Source organism: Oncorhynchus clarkii, chromosome 12, assembly GCF_045791955.1.
Source record: "Oncorhynchus clarkii lewisi isolate Uvic-CL-2024 chromosome 12, UVic_Ocla_1.0, whole genome shotgun sequence".
In the NCBI taxonomy this organism is placed as follows: domain Eukaryota; kingdom Metazoa; phylum Chordata; class Actinopteri; order Salmoniformes; family Salmonidae; genus Oncorhynchus; species Oncorhynchus clarkii.
Genome location: NC_092158.1, coordinates 79175303 through 79202613, shown reverse-complemented (window position 1 = coordinate 79202613; position 27311 = coordinate 79175303). Strand labels below are relative to the sequence as shown.

The 27311-nt window shown below is 44.1% G+C and overlaps 1 protein-coding gene and 1 pseudogene across 1 annotated transcript; one reads left to right on the top strand and one right to left on the bottom strand.

Moving 5' to 3' along the window:
* On the top strand, window positions 1-27238 carry LOC139422555 (uncharacterized; annotated as a pseudogene).
* Window positions 4187-17511, bottom strand: LOC139421415 (envoplakin-like). The gene is made up of 21 exons (XM_071172293.1): window positions 17395-17511; window positions 15314-15413; window positions 14937-15091; window positions 14609-14732; window positions 14172-14303; window positions 14032-14073; window positions 13574-13843; window positions 13337-13432; window positions 13132-13242; window positions 12883-13029; window positions 12608-12762; window positions 12415-12512; window positions 12091-12263; window positions 11803-11981; window positions 11515-11653; window positions 11166-11359; window positions 8751-8901; window positions 8552-8635; window positions 8327-8434; window positions 8114-8206; window positions 4187-8002 (listed from the first exon to the last, which is right to left on the bottom strand). Exons 1-21 carry the CDS (start codon window positions 17436-17438, stop codon window positions 4505-4507), a joined length of 6093 nt encoding a protein of 2030 aa, XP_071028394.1. The 5' UTR covers window positions 17439-17511; the 3' UTR covers window positions 4187-4504.
* Window positions 27239-27311: the final 73 nt, after the last annotated feature.

Sequence of the window (27311 nt, the reverse complement as noted above, 5' to 3'; positions counted from 1 at the left end):
ATGACTCGTACTGTCCACTTTCCTCCCGGCCGGCTCAGCCCTCCCCTCCAGTTCCATTGCTGAGAAAATCATTGTGATCATACAGAACAGGGCGAAAATCGAGGAAAGCTAAACTTCTGGAGGACCAATCCTCCTTTCATTCCCTCCTCTCTACATTTTCCTCCTCTGTATCTGCTGCGAAAGTCACTTTCTATCACTTCAAATTTCAAGCTTCTTCCTCTAACCCTAGGAAACTCTTTTCCACCTTCTCCTTCCTCCTTAATCCTCCACCCCTTCCTCATCCCTCTCTGCAGATTACTTTGTCAACCACTTTGAAAATAAGGTTGATGACATCAGCTCCTCATCCACTCAGCCTATTGAGTCTATTGGTCCCACTGACACAGAACAACTACGCTACGCCTTGACCTCTTTCTCCACTCTCTCTCCAGATAAAATCCTGAGACTAGTGGGGTCCTGAGACTAGTGGGGTCCGGCCACCCGACAACCTGCCCGATCAACCCATCCCCTCCTCCCTTCTCCTGAACATCTATGTGGAGACCTTCTCACTTCCCTCATCAACTCATCCCTGGCCACTGACTGCCTCCCCTCTGACTTAAAAATGTCCGGAGTCTCTCCCCTCCTCAAGAAACCAACACTTGACCACTCTGACATCAAAAACTATAGACTGGTATCCCTTCTTTATTTTCTTTCCAATACAATTTAGCATGCTGTCTCTGACCAACTCTCTCGCTAGCTCTCTCAGAATGTCAGTCAGGCTTCAAGACAGGTCCCTCAGTTGAGACTGCTCTCCTCTGTATCAGTGAGGCTCTCCTCACTGCCAAAGCTGACTCTCTCTCCTCTGTTCTCATCCTCCTCCTAGATCTGTCCACTGCCTTTAACACAGTGAACCATCAGATCCTCCTCTCCACCCTCTCAGGGCTAGGCGTCTCAGGCTCTGCACACTCTTAGATTGCATCCTACCTGACAAGCCGCTCCTACCAGGTGATATGGAGAGAATCTGTGTCTGCACCACATACTCTCACTACTGTTGTCCCCCAGGGCTCGGTTCGAGGCCCTCTCCTTTTCTCTCTATACACCAAGCCACTCGGCTCCGTCATATCCTGACATGATCTCTCATATCATTGTTATGCGGATGACACTCAACTACTTTTCTCCTTCCCCCTTCTGACACCCAGGTGGCAACACGCATCTTTGCATGCCTGGCAGATATCTCAGCTTGGATGTCGGCCCACCACCTCAAGCTAAACGTTGACAAGACGAAGCTGCTCTTCCTCCCAAGGAAGGCCTGCCCACTCCAAGACATCTCCATCACGGTTGACAACTCTACGGTGTCCCCCTCCCATAGTGCAAAGAACCTTGGTGTGACCCTGGACAACACCCTGTCGTTCTCTGCAAACATCAAAGAAGTGACCCGCTCCTGCAGATTCATGCTCTACAACATCCATCGAGTATGACCCTACCACAAACAGGAAGCAGCGCAGGTCCTAATCCATTCACTTGTCATCTCCCGTCTGGACTACTGCAACTCACTGTTGACTGGGCTCCCCGCTTGTGCCATCAAACCCCTGCAGCTTATTAGACAAAGCCTTCCAGAGTACATTTTCCCCAATTAAGGCATACTGTCACCCTGTCAGTCTTCATCCACAGACCTGCCAGGTGAACAGCTGAACCCACATGGAAGGGTAAATCTGGCACAAGGAAATAAACTCCCCTCACTCATTTATTTAGAACCAAATCTACAAATAGAGCTAAATTATAACATGATCCGATTTTTCATCCTAAAATGTTATCATGACAAATTCTTTAAATCCCATCTACAAAGGGGAGACAACCACCACCATACATGTCAACAAAGCCATGTAAACACTGCTATGGTGTGTTTGAACTAATTCTAGCCACAGATCACCTAATTCCATCCTTTTGGTTAGAAATGTGTGCATTTCCCCTTGCTGCTCTGGATGTAATAGTGTTGGGATATTTTCTAGCCGTTAGTGAGGAGTGCTGCTGTATGATGTGTTTGCTGAGGTCATAGCAATGAAAGAAGGTCGACTCCCCCAGCCATCAGAGTTAGAAGCATGAGCGGCACTAAATTGTATTCAATGAAAGACAGGTGTCAGTGACGCCTATTCATCCCAACAGTGGAAACAGAGTGGTGCAAATGCTTCCTCTTGTGTGCAGTGGGCACAGGATCAGTGCCAAAGACCGTGGTATGGCATTATGGCAATAATCACACAGTAATACAAAAGGGCCTGCAATTACTTTCGTCATCCATTATGCTTTGTTTACAATGACTGAAAACAACTTACTGTCACACCCTGATCTGTTTCACCTGTCTGTGTGGTTGTCTCCACCTCCTCAGATGTCGCCCATCTTTCCCATTATCCCCAGTGTATTTATACCTGTGTTCTCTGTTTGTCTGTTGCCAGTTCATCTTGTTGAGCGTACCAGCGGTTTTCCCACACTCCTGTTTTTGCTCTAGTCCCTGTTTTCCCGGTTTTGACCATTCTGCCTGCCGTTCTGAACCTTGTTACACTACCCTGGATTACTGACCTCTGCTTGCCCTGAGCCTGCCTGTCACAGATCCCTCTGGAACCGTGTCATTACGCATACCTGGTGCCCATTTCTCTGATTGTAATTGTATAAATGTGCCCTTTGGTTCACACCATTGGGCTGTCGATTATTGTTCCAATGTCCGTTGGTCGTGTGAGTACCTGTGCTGTGTTTTGGCTTTCGTGCCGCTTGTATTGCACAGATGATTACGGGTCTCATCCCGTGTGGTATCATTGTGTGCGTGCGTGTATGTTACGGGTCCCGTCCCGGTGTATTTATTCAAGGTACTCCTCGCTCTTTTGTTTTGGTTTCTACCCTGTGTTTTGTATGTGTGTTTGTATATGTGTTTGTTTGGTCTTCGTCCCCGTGCCTTTACATGGCACTCTGTAATTTGGGTCAATAAAAAAACCTATTACGCATTCCTGCGACTGTCTCCCGATCCCTTTATTCCATCATGACACTGCCTGCCATTCTGTCGGACTCTGCTCTGGATTACTGACCTCTGCTTGACCTGTCGTTTGCCTGCCCCGTTTTTTTGTGATAAACCTTTGTTACTTCGAACTGTCTACATCTGGATCTTCTCTTGAGTCATGATACTTACTGTACTTTCATTGAGGTGGACGGACGATTCCATGCCACACCAACTTCCGTACTGCTAGTGAATGAGTGAGTTGTCGTCATAATGTACACCATAATTTGTGTCGTTTCAGTCATGACAGTTATTCAGACAGCATGGACAAATCAACAAAGTGGTCCCTTAGACCTTTGACTGCTGTTTAAAAGAACAATATTACAATGATCAATCTGCCAACCAGGGCATTCAAGTTGTTGCTTGATGTATTTTTCTCAATTTTGGAATTTAGGGATCATCTACCTCAGCATGGAACCACAGTAAGTCATTTCACCAACCAGTGCACAATACAATGTAACATTTGGACCTATTGGAAAAATTCACCATTGTCAAATGCATTCTTCTCATCATGTAATCGCTCTGTTTTTAATCCCTATATCATTTTAACCAGTTATGGCACCAGGTCACTAATTTTACAACCTTATTTTACGACCCCACTTACAGGAGGGGGCCACTTCCTCCCCCAGGCAGGCTCATGTCCAGTAATCCCATAAAGCCCTGTCTGTAACCAACTAATCTGTTTACTAGACATCCCATAAGAGGGGACTCTCACCAGTCCCCACAACACCTTTCACCTCTCACCAGGACAAGGGGAGGGACATTTACATCTGTAGATCCTTAGTTACTGGCATAACGGCCCGTTCCGGTTGGACACACAGCAGCACAGAAGCTCTCCAGATGAAATCCACTGTGTATTTCATTAGCATGCTACCTTGTTGTATGGTTCTGCCATCTCGTGAGAATGTCAAAACACGGATATTCTCATGTTATCATGTGGTCTCAGCTGGGTCACAGAAGTGAAATTGATTTAATTCATTTTTCACTTTTTCTATTATTGTTGCATTGTTTAAAGGTGAACATGCAAGTAAGAATGTCCTTGTACTGTGTACAGTACACCACAATGTGTTCCTGTCCATATGACAAATAAACAACTTGAACTTCAACAATTACCACCATATGGGAGTAATCATACACAGAGACCAACACTTGTTTTGAAAAATGTAATGAGTGCTTATTTGGAAGTTTATTGGAAGAAATGGCTCTCACAATACTGAAAAACAAATCAAAGAAAGCTCTTCACCAAACATTAATTTAAATTATGTGTACAGCAACTCTTGAGAATCATAGCATCAATAAAGAACAGGTAAATGTGTACAGTACAACCTAGACATTTTCTGACTTCAACAATCAGAACTATAAAAATGTTCTACCTTTACCATAAAGACATAAGAACATGTGTTTGTGTTGTTGTGATGTGAATTTCTATTTAGCACGTGGAGCTGTAGCATCTCTCTAGATCTGGCATGTGTGTCAGCCACATGTCTAGACTTGGCTGTAGGAGCCAGGGATTCGATAGTTGGAGTATGATGGTGCATCTTTGGAGTCACCGCTGGAGGCTGCAGGGAGCAGCAAGAGCCCTGTAGTGACATCTTTTTTGCAGCGATCCATTGCCTCCTTGTATGAGATCTTCTCTTTCGTGATGGGGTCAATCAACTCTTTGGTGTGGGCAGACTTGTCTTGGAGGTTCTTGGCTACTGTGCTGTCGATTATCTTGGTGTTAAGAGCATCTTGGACACTGATGCGACCAGCTTTATGGGGGTTCACCAGCCCCCCAGTCAGGTACTGTGCTTCCATGTACCTCACGGCACTATCCTGAGGTATCCAGCCTTTCTCAGCCGCTTGCCCTACTGCGAGACGCTCCTTAGTCACAGGATCCTCCACTCCAGTGAAGGCCTTCTGAGCATTCAGCAGCAGATGCATGTGACTTTTGTCAATGAGACCCAGCTCAACTGCTTTGTGAACAGAGAATTTGTCCTTTCTGTTGAGGTCGACGATGCCACCCGTGGCTGCCTGTGCCTCCAGGAGCTTCTGGGCTGTGGTTGGGTCAATAAGGTTTCGAGTCAGGGCACTACGTACAGACATACGACTGTTGGTGGTGGAGTCCAGCACCCCAGAGATTGGGAAGAGCTCATCACCGCTAGAAATATTTAGGTTGCTACTGCTGCCGTATCTATTGTTTGTGAGACTTGAGTAGGAAGACCTTAGTGATGATGGCATTGTGCTCAAAGAAGATGCTGCAGTGGTATTTGTCGGTGTCCTTGGTGTTGCGATTGGACCAATGTAAGGCTTTGGTCTGGAATCCCCAGCGACCAGGAGAGCAAATTCTGAGATAGGCATTTTACCCTCCTTGTAGCGGTGCAGATCGGACTGAGTCAAGCGGCCATCCTTTAGAGCATTCTTGACAGAGAACTGCTTTCCACTCTTGCGATCCTGCAGAATCGAGGTCTCCCCATCTGGACCCGTTGAGGTGATCTCCTCCCAGTCACATTCTAGCTCCTGAAGGTGGATGTACTGGTTGCGGTCAATCAGACCCTCTAAGTAGGCATCATATGGTGACATGTCTTTGCCAGTCTCGGGGTCAAGGATGCTGATTCTAGTGGAGAGGTTGGTCTCTCTGGTGTGTGTCTCAGAGTGGTCATCTTTCTTAAGATTGTTCTGCAGCTCCATAATGTAGGTCTCCTTTTGGTGTATCCGGTCTTTTTCATCCAGGATGTCCTTCTCTAGACGTTGTACCTCAGAATCCATCTTGAAGCCCCTTTGCCTGTTAATCTGGTTTCTCTCACTCATCAGCTTGGATTGCAGCTGGAACGATATGCTTAAATCATGTTTCTCAGACTCCAAAGTCCTCAGTGTTTTGAGGAAATTTTCCTTCTCTCTCATCAGGGAATCTCTATTGAGGGTGATGCTTGTTTCTTCATGAGAGGTGCTTGACTTTGTGGTCTGGAGCCGGGTCACTTTGGTATTAAGCCTCTGGATTTCATCTTCTTGATCCCGTCTGGAACTTCTTTCCTGCAACACTAGATCTCTGAGATGGTCCCTCTCAGCCTCCACATTCTGGTCCTTCTCCACCCGAATCACCTCTTTATATACAGTCTTTTCAATGGACTTTTCCTTGCGCAAGATGTCTAACTTGATCTTCAGGTTTCGGATGTCCCTTTCCAACCGACTGATGTTGGTTTCCTCCATATCCATGTCTGTGCGTAAGCCACTGGTTAGTTTCTCAAGCTTGGGGTCTCTCTCCACTTTGAGAACTTCCTCAATAATGATCTTCTCCGCAATGGGTTGAGGGGTATTGTCAAGCTCAAGGATGCGAGATTTGATCTGTCTAAGCTCTGTTTCTACTTGGATCTTCTTTTGCCGGTCGTCCATCAGTGCCAAGTTTCTCTCTTTCTCCTCAACCAGGGCTCTCAACTGTCGAACTTCCAATTCCAGTTTTCTACGGGATTTAACCACTTCATCCAAGTTCTTGTTCAGCTTTTCATACTCCAGGAGTTGTTTTGGATCCTTCTCAAGACGCACCACTTCCTGCATCACAATCTTCTCCTCTGGTTTCTGCCTTTCCACCATGATGTACTTGTTCTGCAGGTCAAAGACAGTTTCCTCCATGTTGCGTCTTTGCTGGATTTCCTCCCTCACATCTCTCCTCAGACGGTCAGCCTCCTTTTCCAGTAGGGGGTCATTTTCGTATTTGACTACCTCTTTGTTTACAAGCTTTGTCTCTAACTTAGACTTTTCGACCTTCCATTCATCTCTCTCTTTACGCAGGCGGCTCAGCAGATCCAGGGTGCTGTCATATGAGACCCGCAGAAGTGAAACCTGGTCATTCAACCTCTTGATTTCCCTGATGACCTCTGGGCTCTTCTCCTCTTTAATCACTTCCTGGGTCACTTCCTTGTACTCCGACTTGGGTTTCTGGGAACGCAGAGTTTTAAGATCTACCATAACTGAGTTGATTTCTTTCTCCAGATCAGTGTGGTTTCGATTAGAGTCGTGCAGCTCTTTCCTTAGCCTCACCAGCTCCACCTCTGTTTCAGGGTCCACCCTGTAGATCTCATTGACGATCTCCTTGACCTCAAGCTTGGGCCGCACCTTCTCCACTTCACTGTAGCGGATCTGGAGGATGGTGAGTTCCTTCATCAAATCACTGTTCATCTTGTTCTCCTCTTCCAGGCTGGTGTGGATAGTCTTAACCTCGTCAATGAGTTTTGGGTCCTGTTCCACCCTCTTCAGCACCTTGGTAACAATCTTAGGCTGGATAGTGGGAATGATCCTCTCAAGTGTGTTGATTTGGCTCCTAGTGCGGAATATGTCATCATTGAGGGACTTGGATCTTAACCCCTCCTCTGAGATCTCGGTCTGAAAGGTCAGAACTGCTTTCAGCATCTCCGGGTCCTTCTCTAGTCTCACCACCTCCTTTTTCACTACTCGTTCTTTGATAGTCGGTCTCTTCTGTGCCAGAACTGTGATCTCAGTCTTCATGTGGACCGTCTCTGTATCTCTCACCTGGACCTCCTGCTCCAGCTTGCGCATCTCCTCTCTCAGCTTGGTGGCCTCCTTGTCAAGCTGGGGGTCCCTCTCAAACTCAGTCAACACCCTGGTCAACAGCCTAGGTGTGACATTTGTCAGCTCAGTCTCCCGGCGGATGATATTCTCATTGACAACCTTTATCTCTGTCTGGGTGCCAGAGTGTTTTATAGTCTCATCTTGGATTCGACTCTTCAGGGACACCAGGTCACCCTCTAGTTTGGGGTCACGGTAGTACTGCACAACTTCCCTCTCCTCCATTCGTTCCACACCTCTACGGCTTTTCAGTGAAATAAACCTCTTTCTGTATGTTGCTAGGTCATTCTCAGCATGGGAGCGCCTGGTGGTCTCATCCGCCAGCTCTCTCTTTAGAACGTCTGTTTCCTCCAGGTCTTTCTGCTGGCTCTGCAGCTGCCGCTGCTGTTTCACCTCCACCTGGCTCACCTTCTCTTCATTCTGTTCAGAGCAGGTAACAGTGGACAATATAGTTTAACCTATACTAGTGTTTTTTTATAAGGAATTACAGAATCCACTGTGTTGATGTTTTACAAAGTAATTGTGTCATACCTGGGCAATTATGTTCTTAGCGAATCCCATCTTGTTGAGAAGCTGATCATTCTCTGCAGACACCTCTGAGTAGAGGTTCAGTAGAGCTCTTTCCTGAAACAGAAAAATACAGTCTCTAGTCAGATCATGGACCTTGAATCAATGCCCAAACTTGAATGCAAATGAAGTCAACTATAGGATGAGGATTGTTGCAGTCTCCCAGGTCCACAATACCTTTTTAAGCACAGCGTCAGCCATGGCGGATGTGTGACGTCTTTTGGCATCTTCATCATCCACATCTTTCAGTGTACCACGGTACTTATCAGATTTGGCCTCATACTCCTACGAGACATGGTGAATATTTATTTTCTCCTTTAAGAACAACATTGACCAAAACCCTTCAACGGATAAGGACATTTTTAATGGTAGCTCTGATTATATGTATTTTTTTCTACTCACATTGAGGACATTCTGCAAGTCACGGGACTGTTTCACTGCTAAGCCCACATCATCTGATTTCCTTTTTATATCCTCCACCACTCTCTGAAAAGAAAGCAAACACACAATAAGAACAAGAGAATGTACTGCAGAAAACTAACGATGTTCATAGCAGGGACAATTTATGAGATAAAAATAACACAAAAATAAACCCACAAACCTTCTGAGAGTTCTGCTTGGAGTTAATTTGAGAAAGTCCATCACTTGGATTGATCGTATTATTAGGCAGGTTGGTCAAAAATAAGTTCAATGATTGGACAGAGCTCTGGAAGCCTTGATTCTTATTGGTTGCCTCTTGTAGCAGAACCGTTCTATAACAATAGATTTTTTATTAAGCATCAGTATATCATAGACCACAGAAGTAACCACAGACACAAGACATATACAGTGCCTTGCGAAAGTATTCGGCCCCCTTGAACTTTGCGACCTTTTGCCACATTTCAGGCTTCAAACATAAAGATATAAAACTGTATTTTTTTTGTGAAGAATCAACAACAAGTGGGACACAATCATGAAGTGGAATGACATTTATTGGATATTTCAAACTTTTTTAACAAATCAAAAACTGAAAAATTGGGCGTGCAAAATTATTCAGCCCCCTTAAGTTAATACTTTGTAGCGCCACCTTTTGCTGCGATTACAGCTGTAAGTCGCTTGGGGTATGTCTCTATCAGTTTTGCACATCGAGAGACTGACATTTTTTCCCATTCCTCCTTGCAAAACAGCTCGAGCTCAGTGAGGTTGGATGGAGAGCATTTGTGAACAGCAGTTTTCAGTTCTTTCCACAGATTCTCGATTGGATTCAGGTCTGGACTTTGACTTGGCCATTCTAACACCTGGATATGTTTATTTTTGAACCATTCTATTGTAGATTTTGCTTTATGTTTTGGATCATTGTCTTGTTGGAAGACAAATCTCCGTCCCAGGTCTTTTGCAGACTCCATCAGGTTTTCTTTCAGAATGGTCCTGTATTTGGCTCCATCCATCTTCCCATCAATTTTAACCATCTTCCCTGTCCCTGCTGAAGAAAAGCAGGCCCAAACCATGATGCTGCCACCACCATGTTTGACAGTGGGGATGGTGTGTTCAGCTGTGTTGCTTTTACGCCAAACATAACGTTTTGCATTGTTGCCAAAAAGTTCAATTTTGGTTTCATCTGACCAGAGCACCTTCTTCCACATGTTTGGTGTGTCTCCCAGGTGGCTTGTGGCAAACTTTAAACAACACTTTTTATGGATATCTTTAAGAAATGGCTTTCTTCTTGCCACTCTTCCATAAAGGCCAGATTTGTGCAATATACATAGGATTGTTGTCCTATAGACAGAGTCTCCCACCTCAGCTGTAGATCTCTGCAATTCATCCAGAGTGATCATGGGCCTCTTGGCTGCATCTCTGATCAGTCTTCTCCTTGTATGAGCTGAAAGTTTAGAGGGACGGCCAGGTCTTGGTAGATTTGCAGTGGTCTGATACTCCTTCCATTTCAATATTATCGCTTGCACAGTGCTCCTTGGGATGTTTAAAGCTTGGGAAATCTTTTTGTATCCAAATCCGGCTTTAAACTTCTTCACAACAGTATCTCGGACCTGCCTGGTGTGTTCCTTGTTCTTCATGATGCTCTCTGCGCTTTTAACGGACCTCTGAGACTATCACAGTGCAGGTGCATTTATACGGAGACTTGATTACACACAGGTGGATTGTATTTATCATCATTAGTCATTTAGGTCAACATTGGATCCTTCAGAGATCCTCACTGAACTTCTGGAGAGAGTTTGCTGCACTGAAAGTAAAGGGGCTGAATAATTTTGCACGCCCAATTTTTCAGTTTTTGATTTGTTAAAAAAGTTTGAAATATCCAATAAATGTCGTTCCACTTCATGATTGTGTCCCACTTGTTGTTGATTCTTCACAAAAAAAATACAGTTTTATATCTTTATGTTTGAAGCCTGAAATGTGGCAAAAGGTCGCAAAGTTCAAGGGGGCCGAACACTTTCGCAAGGCACTGTATAACTGTGACATAAAAACTCAGAAAAAAAGAAACGTCCTCTCACTGTCAACTGTGTTTATTTTATGTGTAAATATTTGTATGAACCTAACAAGATTCAACAACTGAGACATAAACTGAACAAGGTCCACAGACATGTGACTAACAGAAATTGAATAATGTGTCCCTGATCAAAGTAGGGGTCAAAATCAAAAGAAACAGTCAGTATCTGGTGTGGCCACCAGCTGAATTAAGTACTGCAGTGCATCTCCTCCTCATGGACTGCACCAGATTTGCCAGTTCTTGCTGTGATATGTTACCCCACTCTTCCACCAAGGCACCTGCAAGTTCCCAGACATTTCTGGGGGCAATGGCCCTAGCCCTCACCCTCCGATCCAACAGGTCCCAGATGTGCTCAATGGGATTGAGACATCACTGGCCATGGCAGAACACTGACATTCCTGTTTAAACCCTTTACAATGAAGATCTGTGAAGTTATTTTAATTTTTATTAATTATCTTTGAAAGACAGGGTCCTGAAAAAGGGACGTTTCTTTTTTGCTGAGTTTAGCTGTGTGACAGATGGGGTTCTCACCTCTCCTGTAGCTGACTGTTGACGTTGGCATAGCGGTTCTTCAGGTGTTTGACCTCTGTCTGCTGGCGGCGGATGTCTGGGCAGTACTCATGGAAGCCCTTCTGCAGGGAGCTGCTCAGCTGCTCTGTGGACTCCAAGTCCCTGCTCAGCTTCAGCATCTCGTCCTGCTTTAACGCTACATCCTTGCGCATTTTCTGTTTGTAGGACAAGGGAGAACCACATGGGACTGATCAAAGAGGATGGGTCAATCAAAGCAAAACACTCACTGCAACTTGTAAGAGTCCATCATCATGACATGATGATGATGTGTGATGAACTTTAAGTAGTCATATGACTGAAATACTGTTACCTGAAGCTTCTGGATGCGTGTCTGGAGGACATTGGGAACATCAGGGATGGCAGCATCTTCAGCCAGCTGCTCCTCAAAGCCAGAGACTGAGTTGTCCACCGTATTGATCTGCCTCTCCAAGAACATGGAAGCTGTGGCTCTGGTCAATATAAAAAAATTTAGTGAGTGAGAATCATCTTGAGCAATTGGATGTAAATAAAATAAAAACAAGTAAAAAATCAGAACATGTAGCTAACACAACCTTTACATAGGTTTTTATTTATTTCACATTGTAAACTAAATTCTTACTTTTTGTTGTACAGGTCACAGAGGACGTTGGTGTCGTCAAACTTGTTGTTAAGACCACTCAGTTTGAGGGACAGGGCGGAGGTGGTGGGCCCAAGGGGCTTCTGGGCTAGGATGGGATCCATATCTCTCTGGACCGCTGCCTTCTCTGCCTCCAGGTTCCTAACAGTCAGGGTGGCCCTCTGCAGGGCAAAACACACCATGGATATCACACTCTGGAACCACACTGTCCATTATAATGATGCTATGTAGCAGGCTGCAGTGGTCTGAAATAAAAAACAATCCCTTCACCTCATGCTCCTTCAGCCTGTTGGCCAGGTCACATGTGGGGTCACTGCGATCCAGAGGGGCCCTCAGCCGGCTCAGAATGTCCTTCTCACTGTGGTCCAGGTTCTTGCTGATCTTGTCCAGCTGGCTGGCCAGCACTGTGGTCTTTGGGTCCACTTGGGCATTAGCCACAGGGGCTGAGGACAAGCAGAGGGTACAGTGAGAAATAAGGGGACAGGAGAGGGCCACACTGAGTCTAGTCCCCTGTATCGACTAGGGTCCCACTGTGAGTTCAAACTAAGTGATTTCTGCTAAAGTTCTTAGCAAGTGGGGGGATGTTCCACTCACCTGCTCTCACTGAGCGCACCACCTCCACACCGGGGCTCCTCAGGGAGGCCATCAGAGTAGTTCTCTTTCTCTTCAGGTTAGAAAGCTCTCTGTCCAGACTGGACACACAAACACACAATGTCATTACAGTTCGCCTGGGATGGTGGTTAAGTTTTGGGTCATTGTAATAAGGAGTCTTTTTTTCTCTCTTTACCTTTCCACTTTCTCAAGGGCCTCAGTGTCTGGCGGTGGGACCAGGAAGCAGGCCCCAGGCAGGGTTTTGGTCTTCCCAGTGCTGGTCTGGACCTCCCAGTTCTCATCGTCTAAGTTGGACTTTAGCATGAGCTTCTCTGCTTGGGACACTGAGTCCTAAGGGTGACAGGAGTTTGCATCATTATATTATGCTACAGCTGTCAATTGACAGGACATTAGCTTGCCCTTTAACTTCTCAGAACTCCCACAATGCTATTCTATGAAGCTATTTTCTACCTCTCCATTGGTCCATTCACACAGGGACACCACAGGGGTGGGTTTGGTGGGGCGGAGACGCCGCAGCTTCAGAGGGGCGATGGTGCTGCTGAACTCCCTCAGGGCTACGAGGCGCTGTTCGTTCCTCTCTATCGCTCTCTCATCACCCTGAGGATATGAGGTACAGAAGATATTAGACAACAGATTGAAATAATGCTGTACGTCATAGAAACGACTGAACTTAGATACAAAGAATAAACCAAATCTCACCTCAAGCTGTAGCAGGATCTCTGGGTTGTTCTTGTTGTTCAGTGATTTGGGGTCCAGATTAGAGTTGAGTCTCTTCATGGACTCAGACAAGGTCTCTACATCCAGCTGGTACTGTGGGTAGGAACACACATGGGAGTAATGTTACATTGAGCCATGACAACGAGCCATAAGAAACGTCCTTTCCCAGGGTTAAGAGATGATGTACCTTCCTGTAGTTGTCTATGTTGTCAAGGTGTACCTCCTGGCAGATACACAGGTTTAGGAAGCTCTGCCACTCGTTCTGCAATGCGTCGCTGTGTGCCTGAGACAAACCAAGCATATTGCCCCATGGAGGATCAGAGTAGATGATGAGGTGAGTAACACATGTGGTGAGTAACTCAATGTCCTATACTTAAGCTATTACAATGGGAAAGGTTTATATTTTGTAGCCATATAAACATACCCGTATTGTGGAGCTGGCAGGGTGCTTCATTTCAACGAGACGATCCCCATCCATCTGTAGCTGGTTGGTCTCGCTCTCATGTGTTAGCAGAGTGTTGTTTTTGAACTTCTCGTACTCCATGCGCACCCCTGGGGGGTCCAGCATGCGGTCGCTCCAGTCCTTCCTGAGGATCCTCTCCTGGTACTCGCTCAGGTAGACCAGCTCCTTACTGCAGCCCTGCATGTAGTCATACAGAGAGGCCAGGTACCTGTGTCTCCACAGGGAGGCCTCCTGCACCACACAGCATGAGGAGAGACAGATCAGTCACACCTGGACTATCTTATAGTCAACGATGGAGAGATAGCACAGGCACAAAGGTTCAAATACAACCACAACAGTGTAGCATTCTGAGCCCCTTTGACATGTCAGAGCCATACTTTAATGCACACACAGATGTATTACATAACTTCTGGACTCACCAAGAGATCTGTGTACTGTCTCTGAATGGTAGACAACTTTGCCTGTGGACAGAAAACAAACCATGATAATCATTGTTTCGAGTTTATCCCTAGTTTTGGTGAGATTCAGAATGAAGAAAGCAGCCGAGGGTAGTCGTTACCGGAGAGCCAGTGCTGCTGCGGTTCATTTGGGAGCCGTAGGCCTCAATCTCCTGGTGCAGGATGTTATGAGAGGCAATCTGCTTCTCCACATCAGACAGGTTGGGCCCGTACCTCTCTGCACTTATCTGCTTCTATAACACACACCACAACACACAGGTATAGTAAATCCTCTAGAGTTCAGCTGTATGTTTACCTCAACCACATGTCTTGTTAACTTTGCTTGGCTGTTTTCCCCCTGGGGATAATACAGTTTTGTACCACTACTACTACATTCAGAAATATATGTTACTCCAAGCAACTAGGAGCTAATACCAACGGTTTGGTTGCACCAGCAGAAAGCAGTGGTCAACCAAAGTTGTTATATAATGGCAGGACAATACCGTCTACGGTCATACTGGTCTTGAATAGAGTGTTACCAAGGATATGGCAGGCTCACCTGTTTCTCCTCCAGCACCTGAGACCAGTCAATCCTGGGAGTGAGCTCCACCTCCTGCACTGCCTCATACAGGTCCCGGTACATGGTACAGTCCTTAGACCAGCGGTCATGGAGGTTTCTCACACTGAGGACCAGAGAAAAATGAGAAATAAGAGGCATATTGAAAGAGGGAAAGAGAGAACAGGTGTGTGTGTGTGTGTGTGTGTGTGTGTGTGTGTGTGTGTGTGTGTGTGTGTGTGTGTGTGTGTGTGTGTGTGTGTGTGTGTGTGTGTGTGTGTGTGTGTGTGTGTGTGTGTGTGTGTGTGTGTGTGTTCTTGCTGGAACTCACTCAATCTCTATCTCTCCAGCCTGTGGGTGTGAAAGCTTCTTGGCCCGGTCCACATCCAGGAACAGATCCTTCAGCAGCCCCTCAGCCTCAGCTAGGATCTCTGTATTCTCCTTCTGGTGCAGTAAGGGCCTGTCCTTCTTGTCATTCACTGTGTCCTGGAACAGAAACGGAAAGCCACTCATCATGACACATTTGTGTTGAATTGCACATTGATAAAATATCTGTGGGGGATTGAAAAGTTTTTACTTGATCAAGTGGAATTAAGGGATGCGTATTTCATTAAGTTGGGCATTGTAACGTGTTAGGTAAAAGTGTACGTATAACTGTGTAATTACATACACAGGCAGTGTGTGGGTAGGGATGGTAGGACCTCTTACCACAGCCATCAGCTCCTCAGAGCGCAGCACATTCTTCTCCACCTGGTCTGCATTGCTCTGCATGCGTGCCACCAGCACGGCCACATCATTACCTTGGCTCCTGGGAAGAGAAAAGACAAACCTCCATTCACATCAGTGTAATTGGCACATTGTTGAAACCAGTAGGCCTATCTAAGAGAGATCAGTAGAGCAACCTGAATGTTCAGGAACCAGACTCCAGGTTTGGTAGAATAATCCAAATGAGAACCAGACTCAGGCAGAACAAAAAGTATTCCTCAGTCTCCCCCATCAAACTCCACAAAGGACTGTCAATCATCTACACTCATCTAGCAATCAACACATCTTTAAGTTTGTTTGTTATTGTACTTATTGTCCTGTCATTCCTACTCGTAGTCGCTGTTATGAAAGTCAGCTATTTATTCGTACACACCCTCACATTGATGGATTATTGAGGAGTGTCCTCAGGAATTTACAGTGAATGGGTGACATAACACATGGAATTCTACTGATGTCCCCATGAATCGCTTTGATCCAAGTTAATAGCTGATGAATGCAATTACATTCCAATGGGACAATAAATGAATAGTGATAGTGGGGGAGAGATTTACTGTTTCAACATTGTGGTATCCAGTATCTCATACATGCCTTGTTGACAGTTCTGAGTCAGGCAACTTTAGGCAACTGCTTATCTCTGTTAGTATATGTGGTAAAATGACAAAGTCCACATAGCTGTAGAAGCCATCTAGGTTTGGCAGAAACATCCTGTCATACCCTGTCACATCCTAAAAAAGGTTAAAAGGAGTTAGATAATGCATAGCTACCGTACCAAAGCAAACAGCACACATACATGTCAGGGTGAGTAGGAGTGTGACAGGCAGACACTAAAGGGAAGCCTAAAAGTCACCCTGCTGGTTCTATAAGATAGAGAGCTGAAAAGGATCCAGACTCTACACCCTGTCGCTCCAAGACACACCCCAGTGTAGGAGTGATGTGGAGGGTGTTCCTGCATGTGGTGAGGGACACAGTGTTCAGTGATGTAAAGGAACTGAAACATAATCCTCAGATTATTGATTTATCAAGGCACACTTGAAAGGAACATAGTACATATTTCACAAAAACATATAATCTATTAATCTCTACGCAACTTTGTATATACACAAATCTGATAGAACCTGTTTAAGCAACAGAACACACAGTACATACCCTCTTCTCTATATAAACACAAATCTGATAGAACCTGTTAAAGCAACAGAACACACAGTACATACCCTCTTCTCTATATAAACACAAATCTGATAGAACCTGTTAAAGCAACAGAACACACAGTACATACCCTCTTCTCTATATAAACATAAATCCTGAGTGTTCCAGCGATGTACCGAAACACATTCCACATCTGCTGTCTGTCACTCACTTCTGTGAGATCACACTTCTTCAAACAGTGCTTTTATGTGCTCTGGGCTCTTTGTTACCGGGCCAGGCCACTTTAGTGTAACATAGTATTATCCATCAGAGCTATTGTTGCTCTGTCTACATAATTAGTCAGAGCAGCCATCTACTGAATACTGAGAGCAATGTGGAAGATCAATGCACCTTAATGTCACACCCCATTGCTAAAGGCACACATCAGTGGTTACATACAACACAGTCCAAAAACCAGTGAAATTACTCTTTTCTCAGTAAAGTTAACAAATTGTGACAGTTACTACAGAAATTATTGTCTTGTGTCATCATCAATCAGTTGCAGATAAGATAGATTTTACACTTATGTAAGGTAGCAATGAGGCGTTACCAATACTAAGTGCTCATAGATCAAATCTGATACTTCATCTAAATCATCTCCTGCCTTTTCATGGAAAACTGCAGACTCTTAAAATACACTATCATTCCAAGTTGGACATAGAAAAGACCAGTCAACAAATGCCCACATGTGCAGTGGACTAGATTCCAGGTTGCCCCAACAGGGAATACAAGCAGGCTGAGATTAAATGAAAAAGAGAAATAAGAGACATAGAAAAGAGAAGCAAAGAGAAGGAAACATGACACAGGAAACAAGTTCAGGCAACGGAGGGCAAACTCACTGGGCCACTTTCACCAGGTCGTACTCCTTCTTCTTGCTAAACATCCTGGGAGGCTGTGTGTTCTGTCAGTCCCAGTGCAATTACCTTACTCCTCACTTCCCTCTCCTTGCTGTACCTCTCTCTCTAGCCGTGTCTCCTCTCTCTAGTTAAAGAGCAGCCACCTGCCTCAGCTCCACCCCAATGAACAGGTGTGTCATTATGAAGGCACTAGACCAGAGAAACAGACCGGGTAGACCTGTTCCTCTCTCCTGTTCTCCATCCCACCCTCTCTCTCGCTCTCTCTGTCTCTCTCTCACTTTCTCTCCATTCCTACACACCTGCATTCCTATCTTTTAATATATTTACTTTGCCTTACCTGGGCATAATCAATAAAGATAGTTTTGTTATAGACAATGTTGAATAGGCACTGCTTTTCTAAATCAAGGGAATCAACACTAAGAGATACACATTATTATAACAGTTGTTATTACAAACAGAATATCTAGATTCTAGACATATTTGGGATGAAATGCCAGAACACCAAAAGGCTGTAGTGTAATGCCAAACAATGCCCAAAGTTCACACTGCATAAAAACATATCCAACAAGAATCGTAATAGTTACTACTACATACACCTTTATTGAAGGTTGGGCACACCACATCCCAACTGTGCTATCCACCCAACAAGCAAACAGTGAAGGTCAATAATGTTTAGAGAGTATCAGACTAAGGGGGTGTGATCTGTGGGTAGTAATAATATCACAAAAATATGCAAGGAAAATGTAATAGCTATTTGTAGTAGTGTGATGACACCTATTTAAATGTTGTGTTAGCCTGACACGCTAGCCCACTACAGAAAGACAGAAAGGGTGCAGTGAAACTGAACAAGTTAAAACAGGCCTATCTTACCGGAGATAATAAACAAAACGTGACAAATGTGACAAGCATTTGACATCACCATTGATCCTTTATTTTAGGAAGTCAAAACTGTGCAGACCAAAGTGAGTGGTCGTGCTGGTTTGCATTGTTGTTTGTAGCTTAGCCATCGGGTACAGCATCAGACATCAGTACAGTAGGCTAAAGTTCCCCAGGCTTCTGAGTATGAGTGAATTTCAGACACGCCCTGTTGAATTACCACTCTTGGTATTTATATATTATATTTATATGGTATTTTTACCTTTATTTAACGAGGCAAGTCAGTTCAGAACAAATTCTTATTTTCAATGACAGCCTAGAAAAAGCGGCTTAAATGCCTTGTTCAGGGGCAGAACGACAGAGTTTTACCTTGTCAGCTCAGGGATTGGATCTTGCAACCTTTCGGTTACAAGTCCAAAGCTCTAACCACTAGGCTACCTGCCGCCCCTAGTATAAGGAGTCAAGGTCTCAGAGAGGAATGCAGAGTACACTTACCGCTGAGGGAAGAGCTGGGTCCTCTGCTGACAGTAGATAGATAAACATTTATGAGTGTATGTGCATTGTGCCCTCATAATCAAAAAAATCTAATCAAATCCAATTGTGTTCATCACATGCTTGTAAACAACAGTGAAATGCTTACAGGCCCTTCCCAACGACGCAGAGAGAAAGAAAATAGAGAAATAATAGAAAAATAATAACACGTAATAATACAAGTTATAATAAATAGGGTCAATGCAGATAGTCCGGGTTAACGATTTAACTAACTATTTAGCAGTCTTGTGGCTTGGGGGTAGAAGCTGTTCAGGGTCCCATTGGCTCCAGACTTGGTGCATCGGTACCTCTTGCCATGCGGTAGCAGAGAGAACAGTCTATGACTTTGGTGGTTGGAGTCTTTGACCATTTTTAGGACCTTCTTCTGACACCGCTTGGTATATAATTACACAAGCATGTGCAATTAATAGAAAAGTGGGAGGTGGGAGTTTATGTCTGAGTTATATTAACGCTACTAACTCATAATGTGATGTCTATGGCTGAGTCAAAGCTGTGGTTTAGCCTGCTGTTGAGCATCAGGCTTGACGTAGGTGTGTCTGGCTCACATCCATATTGGGTACAGTACTCTCCTGACCAACGGCAACATGCCAGTAGAGAAACATGCAAGATACTAAAGATACAAAAAGTGAAGAGTGATGAATGAAGAGGGAACTACAGGTAACTGCCAAAATAAAGGAAACACCTGAGTAAATGAGGGATACAAAGTATATTGAAAGCAGGTGCTTCCACACAGATGTGGTTCCTGAGTTAATTAAGCAATTAACATCCCATCATACTTAGGGTCATGTATAAAAAGGCCCGTTTATTATTTTGGTTACCATGACTTTTTAAGAGGGGTCTCAAAGATACATAGGGGGTTTAAAGGGGGTGTGTGTGTCTCAGTCACCAGATCTCAGCACAATTGAACACCTATGAGAGATTCCTGATTCCACCACCATCAACAAAACACTAAATAATGGAGTTTCTCGTGTAAGAATGATGTCGCATTCTTCCAATAGAGTTCCAGACACTTGTAGAACTATGCCAAGGCGCATTGAACCTGGCAGCTCGTGGTGACCAAACGCCCTATTTAGACACTATACTGGTTTTCTATATTTTGCCATACACTAAATTACCAAAAGTATGTGGACACCTGTTTGTCGAACATCTCATTCCAAAATCATAGGCATTAATATGGAGTTGGTCCCCCCTTTGCTGCTACAACAGCCTCCACTCTTCTGGGAAGGCTTTCCACTAGATATTGGAACATTGCTGCGGGGACTTGCTTCCATTCAGCCATAACAGCGTTAGGTCGGGCACTGATGTTGCGCGATTAGGCCTGGCTCGCAGTCAGCGTTCCGATTCATCCCAAAGGTGTTTGATGGGGTTGTGGTCAGGACTTTTGTGCAGGCCAGCCAAGTTCTTCCACACCGATCTCGACAAACAATTTCTGTAAGGACCTTGCTTTGTGCATGAGGAAATGTTATGCTGAAACAGGAAAGGGCATTCCCCAAACTGTTGCCACAAAGTTGGAAGCACAGAATCGACTAGAAAGTCATTGTATGCTGTAGCATTAAGATTTCCCTTCACTGGAACTAAGGGGCCTAGCCCGAACCATGAAAACAGTCCCAGTCCATAATTGATCCTACATCAAACTTCACCGTTTGCACTATGCATTGGGGCAGGTAGCGTTCTCCTGGCATCCGCCAAACCCAGATTAGTCCGTTTATCATTCATTTAAAAAAGATGTAGGCCTATCTCACTTCATAATCCCAGGTAAAAAATACTCACTCTGAGTAAAGCAGCAGCAGCATCTTTCAAAGTTCAGGTTTTCCTAATGTGGTCATAAGGTGTGGGCTACCGGGGCTGCATATTATTGCATTGTAAATGTCTAATCTCATTTACTGACTTAACATGAAACCCCACCAGACCCCTCCCCACCCCTCCCCTATCCCACTACACTACACTACACCACAGGGCAGAACACATACCTGGTTAAATTGCACATTGTGCAAGCCCGGCTGCCATTCATCTGGGAGAGGCTCAGCCAAGAACACACAAATCATTTACAGAGAGAACACATTTCAGTCAAGGTAAGTAACACTGAAGAGCAGGGCTTGAACTACAAGGGTTATGGGAACAAAGCAAACAAGGGCATCCCCTTAATCGTTGAAAATATCAAAAGGGTCCCCAAGAATAGGTGTTTAATACTTATGTTTGCCCAGGCCCCTATTTTAGGGAACTGTCTAGTGAATATCAAATCACATGTTATTGGTCGCGTACACATATTTATCAGATGTTATCGCGGGTGTAGAGAAATGCTCATGTTCCTAGCTCCAACAGTGGAGTAATACCTGACAATACAAAACAATTCACTCAAATCCCCAAAATAAAAATAAAAAATAAATAAATATAGAAATATTAGAATGAGCAATGTCAGAATTCGGAACGTTGAATTTCTGGTCCAAATGCTGGTGAGAGACCGCCGATATAACCAAAAGTTATTTTCAGCTGTAGGTAATAATGCAAGAAACGTTCTGAGCAAATAATGTAAGAAATAACACACACAAAAATATACTGCAAAGTTGGTTAAGAGCGAGGAACACGGCGACCATGTCCGTAGGCGCCATCTCCGCTAACGTGTCATTTCAACCCTGACAAAGAGCTCTAAAGAATCGCTCTCTTTGAAACACTTCTTAAATGCACATTTACAAATTGAGACATGAATGGATGCAGAAGAACATAATACCTGTGTCTGTGATTCACTGTGGCCTGTTGCTTGGGACAGGACCTCTAAACCTGCCACTGTTTATTTCTCACTGCTGGATCATGAGAAAGCACCAGTCATAAGAGAGGCGAGGCTGCAGCAAACAAGGAAAGATAAATAAATATAACCAGCTTTCGTAGGCTACTAACAAAGGAAAAAGCAGGCAGTATTTACAGTTAACATGCCAAACATACACTATATACAGTGCCTTGCGAAAGCATTCGGCTCCCTTGAACTTTGCGACCTTTTGCCACATTTCAGGCTTCAAACATAAAGATATAAAACTGTATTTTTTTTGTGAAGAATCAACAACAAGTGGGACACAATCATGAAGTGGAACAACATTTATTGGATATTTCAAACTTTTTTAACAAATCAAAAACTGAAAAATTGGGCGTGCAAAATTATTCAGCCCCCTTAAGTTAATACTTTGTAGCGCCACCTTTTGCTGCGATTACAGCTGTAAGTCGCTTGGGGTATGTCTCTATCAGTTTTGCACATCGAGAGACTGACATTTTTTCCCATTCCTCCTTGCAAAACAGCTCGAGCTCAGTGAGGTTGGATGGAGAGCATTTGTGAACAGCAGTTTTCAGTTCTTTCCACAGATTCTCGATTGGATTCAGGTCTGGACTTTGACTTGGCCATTCTAACACCTGGATATGTTTATTTTTGAACCATTCCATTGTAGATTTTGCTTTATGTTTTGGATCATTGTCTTGTTGTAAGACAAATCTCCGTCCCAGTCTCAGGTCTTTTGCAGACTCCATCAGGTTTTCTTCCAGAATGGTCCTGTATTTGGCTCCATCCATCTTCCCATCAATTTTAACCATCTTCCCTGTCCATGCTGAAGAAAAGCAGACCCAAACCATGATGCTGCCACCACCATGTTTGACAGTGGGGATGGTGTATTCAGGGTGATGAGCTGTGTTGCTTTTACGCCAAACATAACGTTTTGCATTGTTGTCAAAAAGTTCAATTTTGGTTTCATCTGACCAAAGCACCTTCTTCCACATGTTTGGTGTGTCTCCCAGGTGGCTTGTGGCAAACTTTAAACAACACTTTTTATGGATATCTTTAAGAAATGGCTTTCTTCTTGCCACTCTTCCATAAAGGCCAGATTTGTGCAATATACGACTGATTGTTGTCCTATGGACAGAGTCTCCCACCTCAGCTGTAGATCTCTGCAGTTCATCCAGAGTGATCATGGGCCTCTTGGCTGCATCTCTGATCAGTCTTCTCCTTGTATGAGCTGAAAGTTTAGAGGGACGGCCAGGTCTTGGTAGATTTGCAGTGGTCTGATACTCCTTCCATTTCAATATTATCGCTTGCACAATGCTCCTTGGGATGTTTAAAGCTTGGGAAATCTTTTTGTATCCAAATCCGGCTTTAAACTTCTTCACAACAGTATCTCGGACCTGCCTGGTGTGTTCCTTGTTCTTTATGATGCTCTCTGCGCTTTTAACGGACCTCTGAGACTAACACAGTGCAGGTGCATTTATACGGAGACTTGATTACACACAGGTGGATTGTATTTATCATCATTAGTCATTTAGGTCAACATTGGATCCTTCAGAGATCCTCACTGAACTTCTGGAGAGAGTTTGCTGCACTGAAAGTAAAGGGGCTGAATAATTTTGCACGCCCAATTTTTCAGTTTTTGATTTGTTAAAAAAGTTTGAAATATCCAATAAATGTCGTTCCACTTCATGATTGTGTCCCACTTGTTGTTGATTCTTCACAAAAAAATACAGTTTTATATCTTTATGTTTGAAGCCTGAAATGTGGCAAAAGGTTGCAAAGTTCAAGGGGGCCGAATACTTTCGCAAGGCACTGAATACATAGTTATGTGGACACCCCTTCAAATGAGTGGATTCAGCTATTTCAGCCACACTTGTTGCTGACAGGTGTATAAAATCGAGCACACAGGCATGCAATCTCCATAGACATACATTGGCAGTAGCCTTACTGAAGAGCTCAGTGACTTTCAAGGTGGCACCATCATAGGATAAAAAACAGCAACATCTATTTAACTAGACAAGTCAGTTGACGGCAAACACTAGCCAAACCCGGACGACGCTGGGACAATTGTGGACTGCCCTTTGAGACTCTCAATCACAGCCGGTTGTGATACAGACTGTATTTGAACCAGGGTGTCTGTAGTGACGCCTCTAGCATTGAGATGCAGTGCCTTAAACCCCTGCGCCACTCAGGAGCCCGACTGGCCTGCACAGAGCCCTGACCTCAACCCCATTCAACACCTTTGGGATGAATTACGGTGTCTGAGACGCCGAAGCTTCCCACCAATAGCTCTGACAAATTGAAAACCCTAGTCATTGGCGACTCCATTACCCGCAGTATTCGACTTAAAACGAATCATCCAGCGATCATACACTGTTTACCAGGGGGCAGGGCTACCGACGTTAAGGCTAATCTGAAGATGGTGCTGGCTAAAGCTAAAACTGGCGAGTGTAGAGAGTATAGAGATATTGTTATCCACGTCGGCACCAACGATGTTAGGATGAAACAGTCAGAGGTCACCAAGCGGAACATAGCTTCAGAGTGTAAATTAGCTAGAAAGATGTGTCGGCATCAAGTAATTGTCTCTGGCCCCCTCCCAGTTAGGGGGATTGATGAGCTCTACAGCAGAGTCTCACAACTCAATCGCTGGTTGAAAACTGTTTTCTTCCCCTCCCAAAAGATAGAATTTGTAGATAATTGGCCCTCTTTCTGGGACTCACCCACAAACAGGACCAAGCCTGGCCTTCTGAGGAGTGACGGACTCCATCCTAGATGGAGGAGTGCTCTCATCTTATCTACCAACATAGACAGGGCTCTAACTCCTCTAGCTCCACAATGAAATAGGGTGCAGGCCAGGCAGCAGGCTGTTAGCCAGCCTGCCAGCATAGTGGAGTCTGCCACTAGCACAGTCAGTGTAGAGTCAGCTCAGCTATCCCCATTGAGACCGTGTCTGTGCCTCGACCTGGGTTGGGCAAAACTAACCATGGCGGTGTTCGCCTTAGCAATCTTACTAGGATAAAGACCTCCTCCATTCCCGTCATTACTGAAAGAGATCGAGATACCTCACATCTCAAAGTAGGGCTACTTAATGTTATATCCCTTACTTCAAAGGCAATTATAGTCAATGAACTAATCACTGATCATAATCTTGATGTGATTGGCCTGACTGAAACATGGTTTAAGCCTGATGAATTTACTGTGTTAAATGAGGCCTCACCTCCTAGTTACACTAGTGACCATATCCCTTGTGCATCCCGCAAAGGCAGAGGTGTTGCTGACATTTACGATAGCAAATTTCAATTTACACAAAAAAAATGACGTTTTCGTCTTTTGAGCTTCCAGTCATGAAATCTATGCAGCCTACTCAATCACTTTTTATAGCTACTGTTTACAGGCCTCCTGGGCCATATACAGCGTTCCTCATTGAGTTCCCTGAATTCCTATCGGACCTTGTAGTCATAGCAGATAATATTCAATTTTTTGGTGACTTTAATATTCACATGGAAAAGTCCACAGACCCACTCCAAAAGGCTTTCGGAGCCATCATTGACTCAGTGGGTATTGTCCAACATGTCTCTAGACCTACTCATACTACAGTCATACTCATACTTGCAACAAATAATCTGCTCAGACCCCAACCAAGGAGCATCAAAAGTCGTGCTATAAATTCACAGACAACACAAAGATTCCTTGATGCCCTTCCAGACTCCCTCTGCCTACCCAAGGACGTCAGAGGACAAAAATCAGTTAACCACCTAAATGAGGAACTGAATTGAACCTTGCACAATACCCTAGATGCAGTTGCACCCCTAAAAACTAAAAACATTTGTCATAAGAAACTAGCTCCCTGGTATACGGAAAATACCCGAACTCTGAAGCAAGCTTCCAGAAAATTGGAACGGAAACTGGAAGTCTTCCAACTAGCTTGGAAAGACAGTACCGTGCAGTATTGAAGAGCCCTTACTGCTGCTCGATCATCCTATTTTTCCAACTTAATTGAGGAAAATAAGAACAATCCTACATTTCTTTTTGATACTGTCGCAAAGCTAAATAAAAAGCAGCATTCCCCAAGTGAGGATGGCTTTCACTTCAGCAGTAATAAATTCATGAACTTCTTTGAGGAAAAGATCATGATTATTAGAAAGCAAATTACGGACTCCTCTTTAAATCTGCGTATTCCTTCAGAGCTCAGTTGTCCTGAGTCTGCACAACTCTGCTAGTACCTAGGATCAAGAGAGACACTCAAGTGTTTTAGTACTATATCTCTTGACACAATGATGAAAATAATAATGGCCTCTAAACCTCCAAGCTGCATACTGGACCCTATTCCAACTAAACTACTGAAAGAGCTGCTTCCTGTGCTTGGCCCTCCTATGTTGAACATAATAAACAGCTCTCTATCCACCGGATGTGCACCAAACTTACTAAAAGTGGCAGTAATAAAGCCTCTCTTGAAAAAGCCAAACCTTGACCCAGAAAATATAAAAAACTATCGGCCTATATCGAATCTTCCATTCCTCTCAATTTTTTTTAGAAAAGGTTGTTGCGCAGCAACTCACTGCCTTCCTGAAGACAAACAATGTATACAAAATGCTTCAGTCTGGTTTTAGACCCCATCATAGCATCGAGACTGCACTTGTGAAGGTGGTAAATTACCTTTTAATGGCATCAGACTGAGGCTCTGCATCTGTCCTCGTGCTCCTAGACCTTAGTGCTGCTTTTGGTACCATCGATCACCACATTCTATTGGAGAGATTGGAAACCCAAATTGGTCTACACGGACAAGTTCTGTCCTGGTTTAGATCTTATCTGTCGGAAAGATATCAGTTTGTCTCTGTGAATGGTTTGTCCTGTCAACTGTAAATTTTGGTGTTCCTCAAGGTTCTGTTTTAGGACCACTATTGTTTTCACTATATATTTTACCTCTTGGGGATGTCATTTGAAAACATAATGTTAACTTTCACTGCTATGCGGATGACACACAGCTGTACATTTCAATGAAACATGGTGAAGCCCCAAAATTGCCCTCGCTAGAAGCCTGTGTTTCAGACATAAGGAAGTGGATGGCTGCAAACTTTCTACTTTTAAACTCGGACAAAACAGAGATGCTTGTTCTAGGTCCCAAGAAACAAAGAGATTTTCTGTTGAATCTGACAATTAATCTTAATGGTTGTACAGTCGTCTCAAATAAAACTGTGAAGGACATCGGCGTTACTCTGGACCCCGATCTCTCTTTTGAAGAACATATCAAGACTGTTTCAAGGACAGCTTTTTTCCATCTATTGCAAAAATCAGAAACTTTCTGTCCAAAAATGATGCAGAAAAATTAATCCATGCTTTTGTTACTTCTAGGTTAGACTACTGCAATGCTCTACTTTCCAGCTACCGGATAAAGCACGAAATAAACTTCAGTTAGTGCTAAATACGGCTGCTAGAATCCTGACTAGAACCAAAAAATTTGATCATATTACTCCAGTGCTAGCCTCCCTACACTGGCTTCCTGTCAAGGCACGGGGTGATTTCAAGGTTTTACTGCTAACCTACAAAGCATTACATGGGCTTGCTCCTACCTATCTTTCCGATTTGGTCCTGCCGTACATACCTACAAGTACGCTACGGTCACAAGACGCAGGCCTCCTAATTGTCCCTAGAATTTCTAAGCAAACAGCTGGAGGCAGGGCTTTCTCCTATAGAGCTTCATTTTTAT

Excerpts from the sequence above, each read along its gene's own strand:
- LOC139421415 (XM_071172293.1), bottom strand. The coding sequence starts at position 17,438 with ATGTTTAGCAAGAAGAAGGAGTACGACCTGGTGAAAGTGGCCCA. Across the intron at positions 15,414-17,394 it reads GACCTGGTGAAAGTGGCCCA|GAGCCAAGGTAATGATGTGG; the intron begins GTGAGTTTGCCC and ends TTCTCTTCCCAG. Across the intron at positions 14,733-14,936 it reads GCTGGAGAGATAGAGATTGA|TGTGAGAAACCTCCATGACC; the intron begins GTGAGTTCCAGC and ends TCTGGTCCTCAG.